Raw genomic sequence first — 22407 nt, 5'->3', positions numbered from 1 at the left:
TCGAGGTATTTGACCCTTCAGGCTGTAGATTAAAGAGAGTTTTCTAGTATCAGGACTTGTTAGTTACCCTTTCACCACATGTATTCCCTGTATGTATACTTTACCACAATTGCACTTTAGGTTTGTGCTCACTCTTCCCACAGATGTATTATGTATTTGTGGGAAAATATACTCTATATGAGGGGAAAATATTTTTCAATTATTTTCCAAATTTCAAGAATTTCATTCTTGCTATGTATTCATGCAAATGCCTTTGATAAAAAATAATTTAGTCTACTAGATGATCCATGGGAAGAACACCTTTGGGAGTTTAGGAATTTAAGTGTTAGAAATAGATCCTCATAGACATTCCTCTAATCCAAGACAGCAGCTGTATTCTGGAAATCCAACCTTGGAGTGTAAATGTCAAGCAAAGGAGTAGGTTTTTGTATGTGTGTGTTCATGGATCATACAGTTTCTCTCCTCTCTTGCTGTTAACTTTTTTTTTTTTTTAATTTTCAATAGTATTTTATTTTTTCAATTACACGTAAGGATAGTTTTCAACATTCATTTTTATAAGATTTTGAGTTCCAAATTTTCTTTCTCCCTTCACTCCCTTAGTTCTCCTCTCCCCAACACAGCAAGCAATCTGTTACATGTTATATATATGTACAATCTCAAACATATTTCCATATTAGTCATGTTGTGGAAGAAAAATCAAAACAAAAGGGAAAAACCATGAGGGGGAAAAAAGGTGAAAATAGTATGCTTCAATTCACAAAATGACATTTTCTATTCCCAAGTTTACTGAAATTGTCTTGGATCATTGTATTGCTGAGAAGAGAGCTCAGTTTATCATGATTGGTCATCACATAATCTTGCCATTACTATGTACAATGTTCTGGTTCTTACTTCATTCACTATCAGTTTATATAAGTCTTTTTAGGCTTTTTCTGAAATCTTGCTGTAAACCCTTTAATGTCTTTATGTAAATAAAAGTCTAGAATTCTATCCCCCAACCTCACATTAGGTATGTCTGATTTTCTATTAAATACCTCCACTTCAGTATAGTACTAATACTTAAAACGCAATACATATAACATTTAACTCTTGGTTTTTCCTTGAAAACTTCCCCCCTTCCTCTAACTTTTCTATTTCTGTTGATAGTAACAGTTATTTAAAGACTTCCAAGATATTCTTCCTTCCTCAATGTGTTCAGTACCTATCTCTCTTCCACAACTCCTACCCAAGAGGTTTCAACATAAGTATTGAAAGTTTAATCTCCAGGTTCCTCACTTACTGATTTCTCATGACTTCCTCTTCTACTCCCCCACACCTGGACACAGATATAATTTCTAGGGTCTTGCCATCACCGACAAGTTTGTCCTTTGAAATGCTCCATGAATTCACAAATATCCTTTCATCTTAAACCTCTTATTTAGAAACTACTATAATACTATATACTTTATGGGTATCAGTACATGTTAGATGATAGTGAAGGTTATTTGATTTCAGTAAATGATCAGCCATCTCTAGGATTGTTATGAGTTTCTTGCCAACCATTTTGTTCCACAGTCATAAACAATATTAAAATTGAATTACCAAGAACATATTCTTAGCTTGTTGATAATAATTCCTATCAAACTACTTTAAATTAAACTAGAATGCATAGTATTAGTTGCATATTAATCTTTGATATTAAATATTTAATGACTTACTTGAATATCATCCTCAGCATTGGTCATTTTGTCAATGTTCTCATGGACTTTTGAAACTTTTCGGTCTACTGTAAAAGCAGTGGCCTTCTGTGATTTTATAGTAGACTTTAAGAGAGAGATGAGCTCAATCCATTGTTGGAATAGAACATCTTGTTTATGTGAGGGGGCGCAGAGCTGAAGATAGTAGGCTCGTCCACTCACCAACTTTACTTTGAGGCACATTTTCGGAGCATCATGAACAGAAATTGTCACAAACTGCAAGGGGAGAACCCTGTAAACAAACTCAAAAGTGACATAATCTGGAAAGCAAATAATACTTTACATTTGTATAATCTTTTATACTTTTTATTTTCAAAATTTTTTTTGTTGATTTTTTTTCTACATCACTTTAAATCCAGGATATGTCCTTCTCTGTCCCATAGCCAAAGAGCTAAGCCTAATAACAAAGATTAGGAAAAAAAACATTCAGCCAAACCAATTAACAACATATCAATAATGGCTAATAGTATATATAACTCACATAATACCCCATATCTCTGCAAAGAGGGGAAAGAAGTACATTTTCTCACAACTTTTCTCTGGGACTTGACTCTTTATAAAGTGCTTTCATGTTTTAGGATCTTATTTTATCTCTATTACAATCCTTTGAGGAAAGTAGAACTGATGATATTATTATCCCATTGTAATAAGTGAGAAAATGAAAGCATATTGAAATTGACTAAGGTCACATATTATTGATCCAGTAAAAGTAGCATTTTTCTACTTTTTCTGCTCTTTTTTCCACTAGATTTTGTGCATAGACTTTGCTTGCCTACTGGAGGAAATATTGTATATTAAAATGTGTATATATTTTTATTTTGGATCCTCAACATTTAACTAAATCTAAATGTCTACTAATTGCTAAATTCTCTTGTCTCTTTGCTTTTGCACTGGCTTTTCAATCCCCTCCCTCTGTATCTCTGGTTCTTGGAATTCTTGGTTTTCTTTAAGGATCTGCTTAATTGCTACTTCCACCAAAAACTTTCCCATCACTTCTGCCTTCCCATCCAAAATTATCTTGGGATCTACTTTGTATGTCTTATTTAAACATACAAAAGTATATATATGTGTGTGTGTGTATCCAAATACATATAATATTTCTACTGTTAGAATGAAAGTTCCATGAGGGCAGGGACTAATTTTATTGTGTTTGTATTTCTAATAGCTCAATATCCACATAGTAGATGCTAAATAAATGACTTACATTATTAATCAGAGAAATGAAAATTAAGACAACTCTGAGATACCACTACACACCTGTCAGATTGGATAGAATGACAGGGAAAGATAATGCAGAATATTGGAGAGGATGTGGGAAAACTAGGACACTAATACATTGTTGGTGGAATTGTGAACCTATCCAGCCATTCTGGAGAATGATTTGGAACTATGCTCAAAGAGTTATCAAACTATGCATGCCCTTTGACCCAGCAGTGTTACTGCTGGGCTTATATCCCAAAGAGATCTTAAAGGGAAAGGGACCTGTATGTGCAAGAATGTTTGTGCCAGCCCTCTTTGTGGTGGCCAGAAACTGGAAACTACATGGATGCCCATCAATTGGGGATTGGCTGAATAAAGTGTGGTATATGAATGTTATGGAATATTATTGTTCTGTAAGAAATGACCAACAGGATGATTTCAGAAAGGCCTGGAGAGACCTATATGAACTGATGCTGAGTGAAATGAGCAGAACCAGGAGATCATTATATACTTCAACAACAATAATATGTGATGATCAATTCTGATGGACATGGCCCTCTCCAACAATGAGATGAACCAAATCAATTCCATTAGAGCAGTAGTGAACTGAACCAGCTACACCCAGCAAAAGAACCCTGGGAGTTGACTATGAACCACTACATAGAATTCCCAATCCCTATATTTTTGTCCGCCTACATTTTTGATTTCCTTCACAGGCTAATTGTACACTATTTCAAAGTCAGATTCTCTTTGTATAGCAAAATAACTGTTTGGACATATATACATATAGTGTATTTAACTTATACTTTAACATATTTAACATGTATTGGTCAACCTGCCATCTGGGGGAAGGGGTGGGGGGAAGGAGGGGAAAAGTTGAAACAAAAGGTTTTGCAATTGTCAATGCTGGAAAATTACCTATGCATAAAATTGTTGTAAAAATTAATTCAATTAATTAATTAATTTGAAAAATAAACAAATAAATGACTCAGTGATATAAATAAATAAATGACTTAGTGATTGTTGTTTGTCCTTTGTTCACAAAGAACCATGACATCAGGGAGGTGATTCCATGACACCTAAGTGAATTGGATTTAAGTGAGAGAGGCTGTGCAAAATCACCAGGCTCACTTTTCCCTCCTGAGCCATCTGTGTCCAATGGCAAGATACGGGGAGAAAAGAAGGAAAAAAGAATATGGATTTCATCTTGTCCTCAGAAATTTTACTAGTTTAAGTGAGATTTCAACATTCATGGAGAACTTTTATTGTTATTGTATAGTTGTTATTTGTCATTCTGGAAAGAGGGGGCCAATGACATCAGAAGAGTGATATATTGACTTGCAGGTGAATTAGATTTAAATAAAATAGCACTAAGTTGAGTCATCCAAGTCCATAGCTTCAGACATAGTGGGAACCTTGGCCTTTTTTAAAGTAAGGTCTTTCTCACATCTCAGTTTGTGTGATGAAATGCTCATTAAGTAATGAAAGACTAGATAAGAATAGTGGCAAAGATAGCTTTATTTGCCTTCAGTCTGGAAGGGGAAGAAAAATCATAGAAATGTTTGAAGATAACAAAACAATAGCTAGCATTTATATAACACCTACTATTTGCTAGATTCTGTGTCAAATTTACATCATTCCCAACCACTTTATGAAGTAGATGTTATAATTACTCTCAATTTACAGTTGAGGGAACTGAAGGTTAAATGAGGGAACTGAAGGTTAAATGATTTGCTCAAGGTCATATAGCTAGAAGTGTCTGAGGCAAAACTTAGGTATATTAAAACAAACAAACAAACAAACCAAAACTACTATTGGAACAAAACCCTGAAGTTCAAATTGGGCCAAATAATGATCAAGAAAATAAGTGAGCAACCTACAGTGACGTCCCATATCCTGATATGCCTTTTGTGTTTCTGTAGCCTCCTTATTTTTGCTGATCAACAGAGTTTGTTATCTAAGCTCTAAGATAGTAGAAAGTCTGTAGGTGTCATGAATTTACCTGTAAACAATTTTTGTCTTCTCCAGCAAAGTAAAACTCAGAATAACCAGAGATAGAATATATGTAGCCTTCAAGGCATTATATGTCCAGTGGTTAACAAGATTGAAAAGTTTGACCAAAATTAAATCAGAAAGCCAGGTGGGGTGGGCTTGAAAATCTCAGGAAGTAGAAGCAGATAATAACCAGCATTGAGTTTACCTGTGTAGTATCATAATACTTAAACCAAAAAAAAACAAAAACAAACCCAGGCTCAAGGATTATAAGGTCCCTTACACTATTCTGAGAGGCAAGAAAGGTGAATAGGAAAAATAGAAGTGTAAGATATTTGATATAAAAAAATTATATTGAGAATAGTTTAAGAAGGGATAATTTAAGAAATATTTAATTGGAAGTTTATGGGAAGATGGTGGAGTAGGTCAGTAAATTTCAAGCTCTCCAGATTTCCCCCATAATTCCCCCATAAACAGAACAAATTTGTACCTCAAGGTGAACATAGACTGGGGAAAATCAAGAAGACTTGGGGCCAAACAGGTCCTCCCTGTACAAACCTAAGATCTGAAGAAAGACCCCAGACTGAGGATGAGCCCCAGTACAGTGTAAACACCTCTGGATTAGCAATCTAGAAACACCAAGTAGGGACCCTGGGGCTATAGCAAGATTTGGCTGGATCCTCAGCAGGAACCACACAGAAACTTTCACCTCCCAGACTGCAGGTCACAGGGGACAGCTGAAGTGAAGTTAGAGGTAGTATCCGCACATCCCACCATTAGAGAGGCTTACACTAATCTCTTTTAGGGACCTGTATGTGCCAAAATGTTTGTAGCAGCTCTTTTCGTAGAGGCTAGAAACTGGAAGATGAATGGATGTCCATCAATTGGAGAATGGTTGGGTAAATTATGGTATATGAAGGTTATGGAATATTATTGCTCTGTAAGAAATGACCAGCAGGTTGCTTGTACCTTCGGAATCTAATATTTGATGTGCAACAAGAAAATGGTATTTACACACATATATTGTGTCTGGGTTGTATTGTAACATATGTGGGGTGTATGGGATTGCCGGTCATTGGTGGGGGGGGGGTGTGGAGGGAGGGGGGGATAGTTTGGAGGAATGAATACAAGGGATAATATTATAAAGAAGGAATTACTCATGCATATATACTGTGGGGAAAAAATTCTAAATAAAAAAAAAAAAAGAAAAGGAAGAAATAAAACAGGCAAATACCTATAGAACTGTGGGGAAGACTGAAAGGAAACCTAGAATAAAAGCATTTTGTTTTTCTTGTTAAAAAAAAACCCTTATTCCTAAATAAATGCATATTTTAAGAGCAAAAGTTGTATGATAATTATAAGTAGCTGGAAATGTAAATAGAAATTTAATGGTGGGTGCTGAAGAGCTAGATTGTTGAGTAAGAAGGCAAGAAGAGTGAATAATCACAGTAGGGTTAACCCTTGAGACCAAGAAAATTTGAATGTTACTATGTAGCAATGATTTGTTTCTACCTAGATCAGCCATATCAAGTTAGAGTGAATGAACCAATTGAGAGAGAGAGAGAGAAAGAGAGAGAGAAGGCTTTGTATCCCAAAGAGATCGTAAAGGAGGGAAAGGGACTCACATGTGCCAGCCCTTTTCATAGTGGCTAGAAACTGGAAACTGAATGTTTACCCATCATTTGGAGAATAGCTGAATAAGTTATGGCATATGAATACTATGGAATAGTATTGTTCTATAAGAAACAACCAACAGGATTATTTCAGAGAGGCCTGGGGAGATTTGCATGAATTGATGCTAAGTGAAGTGAGCAGAACCAGGACATCATTATACACTGCAACAACAAGATTATACGATGATCAATTCAGATGAATGTGGCTCTTTTCAAAGAGCCAGTTCCAATGATCTTGTGATGATGAGAGCCATCTACACCCAGAGAGAGGACCGTGGGAACTGAGTGTGGATCACAATATAGTATTTTCACTTTTTTTGTTGTTGCTTACTTGCATTTTGTTTTCTTTCTCATTTTTTTTTCCTTTTTGGTTGGATTTTTCTTGTGCAACATGATAATTGTATAAAAATATATACATATATTGGATTCAACATATATTTTTACCATGTTTAACATATATTGGATTATTTGTCATCTAAGGGAGAGAGTGGGGGAAAATTTAGAACATAAGGTTTTATAAGAGTCAATATTGAAAAATTATCCATGCATATATCTTGAAAATAAAAAAAAAAAAGAAAGAAAAAGAGAGAGAAAAAGATGTTCACATACCTCATGAGATGGAGGATGGATATTGTTAGGGTCTGTAAAAAGGCCACACCTGAACCACCCCATGTTACTGTCTCATATTGTGAAAGTAGTGACCATGCCATTGCTATTACACAAGTATAAATGAATATAATGTCAACCAACTTCACAAGACTTGGGAGAATGCAAAATAACTACTACCACATCAAAATCGAGTAACTTAGAGCAGGGTCAAAATAATTAGGAAATGTTTATCTGTAACAAGAAATCTCAGGAAAAAATCATGATCCTACAGCCTGATTGTCTGTAGCAACAATCCTAAAAAAGAATGTATCAATGTATATAGAATACTACATTCTGAATGAAAGAACCAAAGTGGACCAGTATACTATACCAGGATTTCAGTGTTTCCTGGAATAAAGTTAACCCCTCAAGAGGCCTAAGTATTATACTTATGTAAGTGGATGCTCTCCCTTGATTCCAGTGTTGAAGAAAAGGAAAAGATACTTTTGGCTGCTCAGCTGGATTTTCCCAGTTTCAGCGATTGCTGTAAGACATCATGGAGGTATCTGCTTTTTCTAATGACTGATTAAAAAACAAGTAGTTGGAAATTACCTCTCTTATCATTATGCCTGTTGCTTTTTGCAGCCACATCTGTTTTAAGAAGGAAAATCAGAGGAGATCAGTTTTGAAGAAACTTTGTATCTTGGTGAGCTGATTAGATTTTTTGGGTTTTTTTTTTTTTGTTTGTTTCTTTTAGTTTAAAGAGTAAATTATTTTCTTTGGGAAGACCATGGGAGGATATGAGGAAGGACTGATGAAAGTGTTGAATCAACCAGAAAAAACTGGTCTAAAGCTTTCCACTGCCAAGTACCAGTTTTGTAAAGCCTCTGTTAAGTATGTAGGTCATATCTCAATGAAGTATAAACACTCCCTTCAAAAAAGGTGGAAACCTATTATTGAAAGTGAAATATTTTTGCAACCATTGCTAAATGATTGAATTATTTCACTTATGAATATGAAGATTAAAGAGACTTTGAAGCAAAAAGTACAAACAATGTGAAGTTATTTCAAAATTTACAGAGTTCTCAGGAGATGGATAGATGTGAATAACTTTTCTCATTTTTTTAAAATTCAGTTTTAGGTTTCAAAATTTTCCCTCTCCCCACCTCTTCTTTCCCCAATTAATTAGGAATACCAAAAAAAATTCATTATAAATCTACCCAGGTTTTTCTTTTTCTCTTTTCCCCCTTTTTCATAGCTGTTTTTTTATAACAGCTTTTTATTTTTAATAATACATGTAAAGATAATTTTCAACATTCACCTTTGTAAAACCTTGTTTTCCAAATTTGGTCTCCAGAAAGATCAAAGAAAGAGGAAAAGGAATTCCCACATGTACAAAAATATTTATTGCAGCTCTTTTTATGGTGGTAAAGAATTAGAAACTGAAGAGATATCTATCAATTGAGGGGAATAGATGAACAAATCATACTATATGCACAAGTTATGGTATGTGATGGATTATTATTGTGGTCTAAGAAATGAAGAAGAGAATAGTCTTAGAAAAAACTGGGTAGACAAAGACTTCAGCTTCCTCTAGACAGCAAATAATCCAATATAGGTAAAATATGTGCAATTCTTCTAAATATTTCCATTTTTATCATGCTTCACAAGAAAAATCAGTTCATGACCCTAATTTATAAGAAATCAAACCATTCTCCAATTGATAAATGGTCAAAGGATATGAATAGACAATTCTCAGATGATGAAATTGAAACTATATCCACTCATATGAAAAAGTGTTCCAAATCACTACTGATCAGAGAAATGCAAATTAAGACAACTCTTAAATACCACTATACACCTGTCAGATTGGTTAAGATGACAGGAACAAATAATGATGACTGTTGGAGGGGATGTGGGAAAACTGGGACACTGATGCATTGTTGGTGGAGTTGTGAAAGAATCCAGCCATTCTGGAGAGCAATCTGGAATGATGCCCCAAAAGTTATCAAACTGTGCATACCCTTTGACCCAGCATTGCTGTTATTGGGCTTATATCCCAAAGAAATACTAAAGAGCGGAAAGGGACCTGTATGTGCCAAAATGTTTGTGGCAGCTCTTTTTGTAGTAGCTAGAAACTGGAAGATGAATGGATGTCCATCAATTGGAGAATGGTTGGGTAAATTATGGTATATGAAGGTTATGGAATATTATTGCTCTGTAAGAAATGACCAGCAGGAGGAATACAGAGAGGCCTGGAGAGACTTACATCAAGTGATGCTGAGTGAAATGAATAGAACCAGAAGATCACTGTACACTTCAACAATAATACTGTATGAGGATATATTCTGATGGAAGTGGATATCTTCAACATAAAGAAGATCCAACTCACTTCCAGTTGATCAATGATGGACAGAAATAACTACACCCAGAGAAGGAACACTGGGAAGTGAATGTAAATTGTTAGCACTACTGTCTATCTACCCAGGTTACTTATACCTTCGGAATCTAATAATGTGCAATAAGAAAATGGTATTTACACACATATATTGTATCTGGGTTATATTGTAACATATGTAAAATATATGGGATTGCCTGTCATCGGGGGGAGGGTGTGGAGGGATAATATGGAAAAATGAATACAAGGGATAATATTATTTTTAAAAAATTACTCATGCATATATACTGTGGAAAAAAAAATCTAAATAAAATAAAATAAAAAAGAAAAACCAGTTCAAAAGGGGGAAAAATGAGAAAGAAAAAAACAAGCAAGCAAAAATCAACAAAAATGGTAAAAATGCTACATTTTGATCCATATTCAGTCCCAATAGTCCTCTCTCTGGATACAGATGGGTGTCTCTCCATCACAGATCTATCGAAATTGGTCTGAATCACCTCATTGTTGAAAAGAACCACATCCATCAGAACTGATCATCACATAATCTTGTTGTTGCTATGTACAATGTTCTTTTAGTTCTACTCACTTCACTTAGTATCAATTCATGTCAGTCTCTCCAAGTCTCTCTAAAATCATCCTCTTGATCATTTCCTACAGAACAATAATATTCCATAATATTCACATATCATAACTTATTCACCCATTCTCCAGCTGATGGGCATCCATTCAGTTTATAGTTCCTTGGCACTATAAAAAGGACTGCTACAAACATTTTTGCACATATAGACCCTTTTCCCTTTTTTATGGTCTCTTGCAGGCTCAGTAGAGATGCTGCTGAATCAAAGGGTATGCACAGTTTGATAATTCTTTGGGCACAGTTCCAAATTGCTCTCCAGAATGGTTGGATTATTTCACAATTTCACCAGCAATATGTTAATGTCCCAGTTTTCCCACATCCCCTCCCAACATTGTCATTATCTTTTCTTGTTATTTTAGCCAATCTGAGAGGTGTGTAGTCGTACCTTAGAGTTGTCTTAATTTGCATTTCTCTCTTTTTTAATTTTCAAAACATATGCACAGATAATTTAACAACATTAACCCTTGCATAACCTTGTGTTTTAGATTTTCTCTTTCCCTAGATGGCAAGCAATCCAATATATGTTAAACATGTTAAAATATGTTGCATCCAATATGTATAAACATATTTATATAATTCTCTTGCTAAATAAGAAAAAATCATGTCAAAAAAAAAAGTAAATGAGTAAAGAAATAAAATGAAAACAAACAACAAAAAGAGTGAGAATGTTATGTTGTGATCCACATTCATTTCCCATAGTCCTCTTTCTGAGTGTAGATCGCTCTCTTTGTCACAAGATCATTGAAAATGGCATCAGTAATCTCATTGTTGGAAACATTTATGTCCATCAGACTTGATCTTCTTATAATATTGTTAGTGCCGTGTACAATGGTCTCCTGGTTCTGCTTATTTCATTTAGCATTACTTCATGTAAATCTCTCTAGGCCTCACTGAAATCACCTTGTTGGTCATTTCTTACGGGATAATAATATTCCATAACATTCATAAACTGTAACTTATTCCGTCATTCTCCAACTGATGGGCATCCACTCAGTTTCCAGTTTCTTGACGCTACAAAAAGGGCTGCCACAAATATTTTTGCACATGTGGGTCCCTTTCCTTCCTTTAAGATCTCTTTGGGATGTAAGCTCAGTAGAAACACTGCTGGATCAAAGGGTATGCACAGTTTGATAACTTTTTGAGCACAGTTCTAAATTGCTCTCCAGAATGGTTGGATTTGTTCACATTTTCACTAATAATGTATGTGTACCAGTTTTCCCACATCCCCTCCACTATTCCTCATTATCTTTTCCTGTTATCTTAGCCAATCTGAGAGGCATGTAATGGTGTGTGGTGGTGTCTCAGAATTGTCCTAATTTGCATTTCTCTGACCAATATTGGTGATTTAGAGCATTTTTTCATATGACTAGAAATGGCTTTAATTTCTTCATCTGAAAATTGTTTATTCAAAAATTGGAGAATGGTTTGTATACTCATAAATTTGAGTCAATTCTTTATATATTTTAGAAATGAGGCCTTTATCAGAAACCTTGGATGTAAAATGTTTTCCCTGGTTTTCTAGTTCCCTTATAATTTTGGCTACATTGATTTTGTTTGTACAAAGCCTTTTAAACCTAACATAATCCAAAGTATCCATTTTGCATTTCATAGTGTTTTGTAGTTCTTTTTTGGCAATAAATTCCTTTAGACTATCCCTTGTTCTCCTAATTTTCTTATAGTGTCATCCTTTATGTCTAAATCATGAACCTATTTTGATCTTATCTTGGTATAGGCTATTTAGGTGTTGGTCAATGCCTAGTTTCTGCCATACTAGTTTCCAACTTTCTCAGCAGTTTTTGTCAAATAGTAAGTTCTTATTCCAGAAGTTGGAGTCTTTGTCTATTCAGTTTTTTCTTCTTCATTTCTTAGCATTCTATCACATATCAAAACTTGTGCATATAAGTATGACTTGTTCATCTATTCTCCACAATTGATATATTTTCCAATTTTTTGCCATCACAAAGAACTACAATAAATATTTCTTCATACATGTGGGTCCTCCTTTTCCTTTTCCTTTTATCTCTCTGGAGATATGATATGGTTATGGTAATGGTCAAAGGAAATGCATAGTTTAATAGCTTATCTGGCATAGTTCCAGAATTGCTTTCCAGAATAGTTAGACCAATTCAGCACTCCACTAAAAGTACATTAAAGTACATATTTTCTCACAGCATTTGTCAATTTTCCTTTTTTTGAACTTAGTCAATGAGTATGTTAGTAGCTCAAAATTGTCTTAATTTGTATTTCTCTAATAATGATTTAGATAATTTTTTCATTTTATTTAAATTTCTTTCTCTAAAAAAATACCTATTCATATCTTTTAACTATTTGTCAATTTAGAAATGGCCCTTAGTCTTACAAATTTGACTTATTTCCCTATACATGTTGGAAATGAGATCTTTTTCAAAGAAACTTGCTGCAAAGATTTCCCCTCAATTTCCTGCTTCTCTTCTAATGTTAGCTACATTGGTTTTGTTTGTACCAAATCCTTTTATTTTATTTAATGATAATAATTATACATTTCACCTCTTATAACTTTATCTCCTGTTTGACCATGAATTTCAGCCCTCTCCACAAATTTCATAGGGTATTTCTTCCACATTCCATTAATTTGTTTATATCACTTGTTATGTCTTAATCATGTATACATTTGGAGCTTATTTTTATATATGGTGTGAGATATATCAATCGATATGTACTTTCTGCCTTTCCAGTTTTCCCAGCAGTTTTTGTCAGATGCCACAATAGTTAGGATCTTTGGATTTAGCAAACAATAAAACACTGTGTTCTATTTGATTCTGCATATTGCATATCTAACCTATTCCAATGATCAATCTATTTCTTATCCAGCACCAAATTGTAGTATATTTTGAGATATGGTACTACTAAGGCCTCTTCTTTTTGTTGCTGTTTTCATTTGTTCTCTTGACATTCTTGATTTTTTTGTTCCTTTAGATTTATTTTGTTTTTTACTCTGTGGGAATTAAAACTAGCCTGCTTACATTAAATGAGACTGAGCCAATGGCACTTTCTTAAAGGGTCCATGGTTTCTTCTAATAAAGTGGACTCCATATGTTTCTCCCAATATGAGATGCCTCCTCCTTCCAGGCCCATATTTTGTAAGGCTAGATGTCCAAATATTTAAAAATAGCTATACCAAATAGAGAATAACTTCATAGATTTACATACAATGCATAAGCTAAAATAAGCAAAACATTATGTCATCAGGATCACAAGTTGGGTGAAGCAAGAAATACCTACACATAAGATGAAAAGCTGCTTCTTAAGTTAGGCAGGAGGAAATGGGAAATGATATCACAGTCAGTGACCTAAATGATCATAAAATGGTCACCTGCTTCTACTGGACTAGAGATTGGTCCAAAGAGACTTTTGGGGGACTTCCAATATAGTTGTCACTTCTGCCATCCTGGGTTTGGTCAATATGACATGGAAAAATAAGGGTGGAGGCCTTTAGCTAACTTCCTATAATTAAGCAAGTGAATTTAGAGACTCTGCAGCTCACAGCTCTGGGATCTTATATACAGAACTTTGTCATAATTCTATCACATGGATCAATACTGATTAGAATAGAGTAGGGGTGCAAAGGGGAGACAGAGAAAGGCGTTGAGCATTGACTTCCAGGTTGGAAGTTTGAGAGATGGAAGGATGTTGTTGCCCTCTACAGAAATAGGGAAGATAGAAGAGTATAAAATTTTAGGGGAAAAGATAATGAATTTTGTTTTGAACATGTCCAGTTTAAGGTTTTAGGGTGCTATCAATTATTTATTGTTATCATTGTTTTCAATTATCACCCTCTCTGTACCCCATTTTTATCTGGAGATTTATTCAACCACATCCAGTTGTGGACAATTAACTCACTTTTTTATAGCTTACAGGCAAACTGATGACCTTTAGATTCATGGAATCTTCTTCTCCGCTGTTTTAGGTAGTTTATATCAGATGAAAAACTACACAAGAAAACAATCACAAGAACCCTACTCTTCCCAATAAGTCCTAACATTTATGATGAGATTTAGCTTTCTGCCCTAGTTTAAATTTATGTTTATCCCTAGTTAGAAATGTTTAGGTAAAAAAGAAATGAGCAGAATAAATTACAGTGTGTTACTGTTCATACACTTGGGGGAAAAAAAAAAAAAAAGACTTTTCCTCAATCTTTGAAGAGTTGAATACAAGCTGTAGCTTTGGTCCCTGTCTTTTGCTGAAATGCCATTTAGTATGGGAAAGCCCACTTTAATTTCTCCCTTTTCAACCATAGCTCAGCCCTCCTTTCACCTTCTCCCTTTGGTTTTTCCATTTGTCCATTATCCTTTTATCACAGATTCTGGCTCAGATCATTAAGTTCTGGGAAGGGCAAGAGATGCTCTTTTTCCTCTACTTTTGAAATCTTTACTCCTTCCTCTTAGTCTATGTCTTGCAGACTGTATGTAGGTATCTTTTTAAGAACTCTCTCCCCCAGATAATATACCATGACCAAGTAGGATTTATACCAGCAATGCAGGGCATAATTGACTATATCAATATCCAAATTAAAAAAACCATATGATCTCAATAGATGCAGAAAAAGCATTTGATAAAATCCAACACCCATTCCTACTAAAAACACTAGAGATTATAGGAATAAATGGACTTTTGCTTTAAAAAGTAGCATCTATTTAAAACCATCAGTAAGCATCATATGTAAGGAACCATATGTAACTGGAACCATTCCCAATAAGATCAGGGCTGAAATAAGATTACCCATTATCACCATTACTATTCAATATTGTATTAGAAATGTTAGCTTTGGCAATAAGAGAAGAAAAAAAAAGGAATTAAAGTAATGAATTATCACTCTTTGCAGAGGATATGATGGCATATGTAGAGAACCCTAGAAAATCAACTAAAAAACTATTAGAAATAATCCACAACTTGAGCAAATTTGCAGGATAAAAAATAAATCCACATAAATTATCAACATTTTTATATATCACTAACAAAATCCAACAGCAAAAGATACAAAGAAAAATTCCATTTAAAATAATTGTCGATAGTATAAAATATTTGGGAATCTATCTGCCAAGGGAAAGTCAGGAACTATATGAAGAAAACTACAAAACACTTTCCACACAAATAAAGTTAGATCTAACAATTGGAAAAATATCAAGTGCTCCTGGATAGATTGAGCAAATATAATAAAGGTAACAATACCATCCCTAAACTAATCTATTTATTTAGTGCTCTACCAATCAAACTCCCAATAAACTATTTTACTAACTAGAAAAAAATAACAAAATTCATCTGGAAGAACAAAAGGTCAGGAATTTCAAGGGAATTAATGAAAAAAAAAAAAAAAGCAAATGAAGATGGCCTACCTGTACCAGATCTAAAACTATATTATAAAGCAATGATCATCAAATCCATTTTGTACTAAGAAACAGAGTAGTTGATCAGTGCAATAGATTAAGTTCATAGGACAAAATAATCAATTAACTACAGCAATCTAATGTTTAACAAACCTAAAGGTCCCAGCTTTTGGCATAAGAATTCAATATTTGATGAAAACTGCTGGGAAAATTGGAAACTAGTATGGCAGAAACTAGGCATTGACCTAACTTTGTATACCAAGGTAAGGTCAAAATGGATTCATGATCTAGACAAAAATAACAATATTATAAATAAATTAGAAGAACATAGGATAGTTAACCTCTGAGATTTGTGGAAGAGGAAGGAATTTGTGACCAAAGAGTGAAAATGCTATGTTATAGTCCACACTTGTTTCCTATAGACCTAGCCTCTCATAGTGGCTCTCTTCATTACTGAACAATTGGAACTGGTTTGAATCATCTCATTGTTGAAGAGAGACACATCCATCAGAATTGATCAGCATATAATCTTGTTGTTGCCGTGTATAATCATCTCCTGGTTCTGCTCATTTCATTCAGCTTCTAGAGATCTAGAACTAGAGATCATTACTGATCAGAAAATAGATAATTTTGATTATATAAAGTTAAAAAGCTTTTGTACAAACAAAACTAATGCAAACAAGATTAGAGGGAAGCAATAAACTGGGAAAACATTTTTACATTCAAATGTTCTGATAAAGGCCTCATTTCCAAAATATATAGAGAATTGACTCAAATGTATAAGAAATCAAGCCATTCTCCAATCGATAAATGGTCAAAGGATATGAACAATTTTCAGATGAAGAAATTGAAACTATTTCTTTGTCATCTAAAAAGGTGCTCCAAATCACTATTGATCAGAGAAATGCAAATTAAGACAATTCTGAGATACCACTACATACTTGTCAGATTGGTTAAAATGACAGGAGAAGATAATGAAGAATGGTGGAGGGGATGTGGGAAAATTGGGACACTGATACATTGTTGGTGGAACTGTGAACGAATCCAACCATTCTAGAGAGCAATTTGCAACTATGCTCAAAAACTTAACAAACTGTGTATACCCTTTGATCCAGCAGTGTTTCTACTGGGCCTAGATCCCAAAGAGATCTTAAAGGAGGGAAAGGGACCCACATGAGCAAAAATGTTTGTGGCAGCCCTTTTTGTAGTGACTAGAAACTAGAAATTGAATGGATGCCCATCAATTGCAGAATGGCTGAGTAAATTGTGGTATATGAAGGTTATGGAATATTATTGTTCTGTAAGAAATGACCAGCAGGAGGAATACAGAGAGGCTTGGAGAGACATACATGAACTGAAGCTGAGTGAAATGAGCAGAACCAGGGGATGATTATACACGGCAACAACAAGATTATATGATGATCAATTCTGATGGACGTGGTTCTCTTCAACAATGAGATGATTCAAACCAGTTCCAATTGTTCAGTAATGAAGAGAGCCACTATGAGAGGCTAGGTCTATAGGAAACAAGTGTGGACTATAACATAGCATTTTCACTCTTTCTATTATTGTTTGCTTGCATTTTTGTTTTCCTTCTCAGTTTTTTTTTTCCTTTCTAGATCTATTTTTCTTGTGCAGCAAGATAACTGTAAAATTATGTATACATATGTTGGATTTAACATATATTTTAACATATTTAACATGTATTTGATTACCTGCCAGATGGCAGATAGGGGGAAAGAAGGGGAAAATTTGGAACTAAAGGTTTTGCAAGGGTTAGTGTCTAAAAACTTACCCATGCATATGTTTTATAAATAAAAAACTATAATTTAAAAAAATAAATAAAACTCTCACAAATACAAGACTCAAATCTACCTTCTGCAAGATTGGGATAACTCCAAATGATACTCTGGATTGAAAGTTCTTCTGAACCACAAATGCCTAACATGTTAGGCAGTTTAAATATTCTATTATTTTATCACATGTTATGGACAAAATTGTAAATGTTAATTGATAACAATTCACTAACATTCTGATGATTGTTTAATTGGATACTGATTAATAGAGGTGAGTAGTAAATGAAATGAATTGTGAAAGCTATGTCATAAGATGGAGACAGTGTAAAAATTGAGTGAATTTGGCTGTGCCCTGGGGCCAGGTTTCTTTCTCCAGAAATCACAAGGTTTATTAGGAGTGGGACCTTTTCTTTGTGAGACTAAGCTGGGGCTATCTTGGCACTGAAACTGTCATATAAGATAACTTAGTAATCCTAAAGATGTGGTTAGGTTGAAAATTTTTCCTCATTTATTACTTAGAATGTGAGGTCATTTTTCCTGGCTAATCAGGGCAAAGATCCAACCTACAGGGAGTGTTACCCTAGGATCCCTATATAATCCTGGTCTGTTAACTGGGCCTCAACTTTCCTTGCCAAACTGCTTGTGGGGAGGGGGACACCCTTTTTCGAGAGAATGTAATAAAATTCCTTTCTGCTTTTGCCTTGAGAAATCTCATTAATTTATTTGATTTATTTGAGCCAGTGGTCTTATCTCACACAGGAGCATCATCAGCCCACTAGGATTTCACATCATATTATCATCATCCAAGGATAATTAATATGAATGCAGATGCTTGTCCTAAAGGTCATGTGACATAAAAGGCATGATAATATTAGATCAATAATTTTATGACTAAATTTGATAAGATGTTTACTTCCTATCATTTCATTATCTTAATTCTTTTCATTCCACTGAAACTATACTCTCCAAAATTAATAATGATCTGTTGGTTGCCAAATCCTATGGTATTTTCTCAATCCTTCTTAATCTTTCTGCATGTCTTTGATACTGTCGAAGTATCAAAACTTTCTTGTCAATATTCTTGTGAGAAATGGATGGCCATTTTGGTTTCCACAATTATGAAAAACAAATTGGAAAAATATGAAACTTAAATGAGAAAACCCACAAGATCTTCAAAGAATAATCAAAGGTGGAGGTTATCTTCTACCAAAAGAATGTAAGCTCTTTGGGGGCAGGGACTGGCTTTTGTGTTCAGGGGTGGGGGCCTGAGATTTGAAAGCAATCTTGTTCTTTGCCTCAAGTCTTCCTCTGTTACTTTCCCTCTTCTAGAAAGGAAGCTCCTTTGGGGCAGGGATTGACTATGTAATGAGGGGTGGAGATTCATGTGGTGTAATATTTGTCCAATTAATGAGAAACTTGTCTTCAGGATAGGAAATAAAATACTGCCTTTGGAGTTTCAAAGGTGTATCAACTAACCTTGGCGTCTTACTCTTGCAAGAATGTAAAATAAATCTTTCCTACATTCATCTGTGAGTCAGTGGAGTTCTTGGTGAAATGTTCTGTTTCTTACACTCTCTTTTGTAGGTCTTCTATTCTTCTACTTATGTATCTGATCCCTCTTTCTCAGTCTCCTTTGCTGGATCCTCATTCAGGTTACATAGCACAGGGCTCCCCTCTTGCTCTATACTATTTCATTTGGTGATCTCAACAATTTCTATGAATTCATTGATTATCTCTGTGCTAAAATCTACTTCTCCAGTCCTAAGCTCTCTGCTGACTTCCACTTTTATATGTCCAACCGCTTATTAAATACATCTCAGATTGAATGTCCAGTACACAGTTTAAACCTATGTCCAAAATTGAAATTATGATCTTCTCCCTCCTGCCTTATGCCTCCTGGTATATCTGCCTCCTATAAGTCTCTTCCCCACACTCCAGTGTTTTTCCTGAAATGCATGCAGTTCCAACTGAATGAGATGAGGTGAGGTCTTTCAAGACAGTTGTGAAAATCGAGTAAGGCTTCATCTACTTCAGAGTTTGAGTAGGCCTGAAGAACTTTAAACATGGAGTAAAGGGCATAATTGCGTTCCCCTCTCATGATATCTCCTCCCTATTTCAGCCAAATATGGGCAAATATTTCAGGCAAATATGGGAACTATGTCAAGTTCAATTTCATGGGCAGATCTCCCGTGTAGAATGTAAGACTCTCAGCCAATGAGGATGAGGGTCAGTGGTGGGAGGGGGTGTTTTGCATTAGGGATTAAAGGTGCTGTCCTGCCCACAGGAGGCTGTCTGCTCGGAAGGGTGGGATGCCCTTCTCTAGAGAATGTACAATAAACTTTGCTTTTCTCTAGAGCTCTCTCCAGCTTTTTTATTAAATGGTGACCCCTCGCCATTTCCGTACCACACACAACCATATCACCCACTACTTAAAAACTCCAGTGGATTCCTCTCAACTGTAGGATAACCCTCTAGCATTTAAAGCTTTTTATATAACTTAGTTTCCCATCTTTCTGGTTTTACATCTTAAACTCTCCACTTATTCTCAGATTCAGTGACACTGGTCTCTGCTATTTCTTGGATAGGACACTTTACTCTTACTCTGGGCATTCTCACTAGTGAGGCTTGGAGTGCTCTCCTTTCTCATTTTCTACCTTCTGGCTTTCCTTGCTTCTGAATGAGATGAGGTGAGATCTTTCCAGACAGTTGTGAAAATCGAGTAAGGCTTCATCTACTTCAGGGTTTGAGTAGGCCTGAAGGACTTTGAGCATTGATTCAAGGGCATAATCGGGTCCCCTTCCTGTTATCCTCCCATGACACAATTTTCTCCCTATTTCAGTCATATATGGTCAACTATGTACTTATTGGTCAAGTTCAATTTTGTGGGTAGATCTCGAGTTTAGAATGTAAGACTCTCAGCCAATGAGGATGAGAGTCAGTGGTGGGAGGGGGTGTTATGCATTAGGGATTAAAGGTGCTGTCCTGCCCACAGGAGGCGCTTCTCAGGAGAATGTACTATAAACTTTGCTTTTTTCTAGAGATATCTCCAGCTTTTTTATTAAATGGTGACCCCTTCACCATTTCCATACCACACACTTAAAGTCCCAGCAAAAATTCAGTCTTCTAGAAGCTTTACCTTCTCAATTCTAGCACCTGCCCTATATTATTTCTCATGTATATGGATTGTTTTGCATGTTACCTTAAATTGTGAACTTTGTAAGAGACATCTTTTGTCTTGCTTTATATTCCCAAGTACTTAGTACCTGATCTGCCAGCTAGAGTTAAATAAATGCTTATTGACTGACTGAATCAAAGTCACTTTCTTGCAGTTTCTCCCACAAAACACTTCATCTTTTGGCTTATGCTTTTGCATAAGTTAACTTCTATAGCTGGAATAAAATCTCTACTTACCTCTACCTCTTAGAATTACTAGTTTCCTATAAAAAGCTCAAGCACCACCTTCTACTGAAAGCCTTTCCTGATTATGGTTGGTTTTATGCTTTATGTAGGATGGGCTGGTCCTTTAAGGCAACAGGGAGGCCATATTATTTTCTTGTCCCTCACCTCAACCCCAATCACCAGGTATAAAAAGTTTATCTAGCTCCCCAAAGGAAAATGCTTCCTGGTTCCATGAAACCTGGATTATTCTGAAGAAGCTAAATACCTGGCATTCTTTTCATTGATATTTTAATTTTTGCTTGGTTAAGTTTAATTCTTGAGTTGCTTTTTGTTCTATTAGTGTTTGTTGCATTTTAAATCTTGAAGTTTTTGGAGTTTACTTTTTCACCCTCAATGGATCTCATAGTTAAATTCAGTTTTTTTAAGTGGGCAAAGAATATTGTAGGAGAAAAGGATAATGGATTGGTTAGCAAAAGATTCCCATCTATCCCCACTCTCTTCTTCCCATCTATCCCCCTCTCTCTTCTTCCTAGAGGCATAAGCCTTATTTAAAAATAAATGGGAAAGCCTTTTGGAAGGAAGAATTTCTTAATCCTGAGAGGTTATAGCAAATATAGGACTTTGCAAATATAATCTAGGTCTATGGAAGTTGTGCTGATAAGTAGGAGAAAGTTAGATTATCCTTGCACATTAAGTAATTAGAAGATCTAAATAGCTTTTGATTTTTAAAAGCCCTGCTTTGAAGCAGAGAACCATTTAATACATATGTTATTACCCTGGTAAAGAATTCTGCATTTAGTTAGTGACTAATGGACTAGTGGTGGAAAGCATATTCTCTGACCCAGAAGTTTTTCCTTTGAATACCTTGAGTCCTTTAGAAAAGGGAGTGATTTTTGAGTAGGAATTAGAGCAGATTTTATATTCATACTTAGGAGAGTGACTTGCAATAAGAGTGAGTCAGAGGGAGGTTGAATTTTTAACATTTAATAACTTGGGTGGTTTCAAAAGAAATGTAAACAAGCTGGTGAATCTTTAGAACAATTGCTACTGTTATGGTTCTACAGGAGACTATTTAAAGACTGTCTTTTGCAGGACACTCCCTCACCTAGGAGAATTTATGAACGATTTGTTCTTGCAAAATCAGTTGGATCAATTGGAGATCTCAGATTGTCCCCTTTTCCTTTTCAGGCAGATAAAATGGCAAATTCTGTATACTTAGCTTGGTAAAAGCAAAAGAGGGAGTAAAATGTTTTAAAAATTGGAATTGGATTTATGCCCCCTTCCAGATGAATTTATGACCAACCTGCTTCAGATAGTTATTCTTCTTTTTGTATGACACCCCACCTAGATGGCATTAGGACTTAACTGTAAGACTTCATTGTTTTACCACAACTCAGGCTTGTGCAATCAGTCATTACAATTTGAGTGAAGAATTGGGGCAGTCCAACTGCTGCTCAGACACATAGAGTTATCCATAAAAATAAATACTCTGGGGCCGACAGAAAGAGGCCAAGTTAGTTGAGCACAGAGTAATACTTTTTCTAATTAAGTCTTTAAAACATGGGGGTAGAAAACGAGATGATTGATGGTTAATACATGGTGGTGTTAGTATAATTGTAGAGAGA

General features: G+C 35.1%; 1 protein-coding gene across 5 annotated transcripts in view; it reads right to left on the bottom strand.

Moving 5' to 3' along the window:
• GARIN2 (golgi associated RAB2 interactor family member 2) overlaps window positions 1-22407 on the bottom strand; it is a 61016-nt gene that overhangs the window by 25084 nt on the left and 13525 nt on the right. For all 5 annotated transcript variants that reach the window (XR_012486517.1, XR_012486518.1, XM_074290426.1 and 2 more), the window contains exon 4: window positions 1698-1968. Coding sequence is in view for 3 of the 5 variants with exons in the window: in XM_074290426.1 (XP_074146527.1) it covers window positions 1698-1968 (271 nt within the window). In the remaining 2 variants the exon portion in view is untranslated. The remainder of the gene's footprint in view (window positions 1-1697; window positions 1969-22407) is intronic.

The sequence above is a fragment of the Sminthopsis crassicaudata genome, chromosome 2 (genome assembly GCF_048593235.1).
Source record: "Sminthopsis crassicaudata isolate SCR6 chromosome 2, ASM4859323v1, whole genome shotgun sequence".
NCBI lineage: Eukaryota > Metazoa > Chordata > Mammalia > Dasyuromorphia > Dasyuridae > Sminthopsis > Sminthopsis crassicaudata.
Note: the sequence above shows the minus strand (reverse complement) of the source record. Positions and strands in the feature narration are given on the sequence as shown.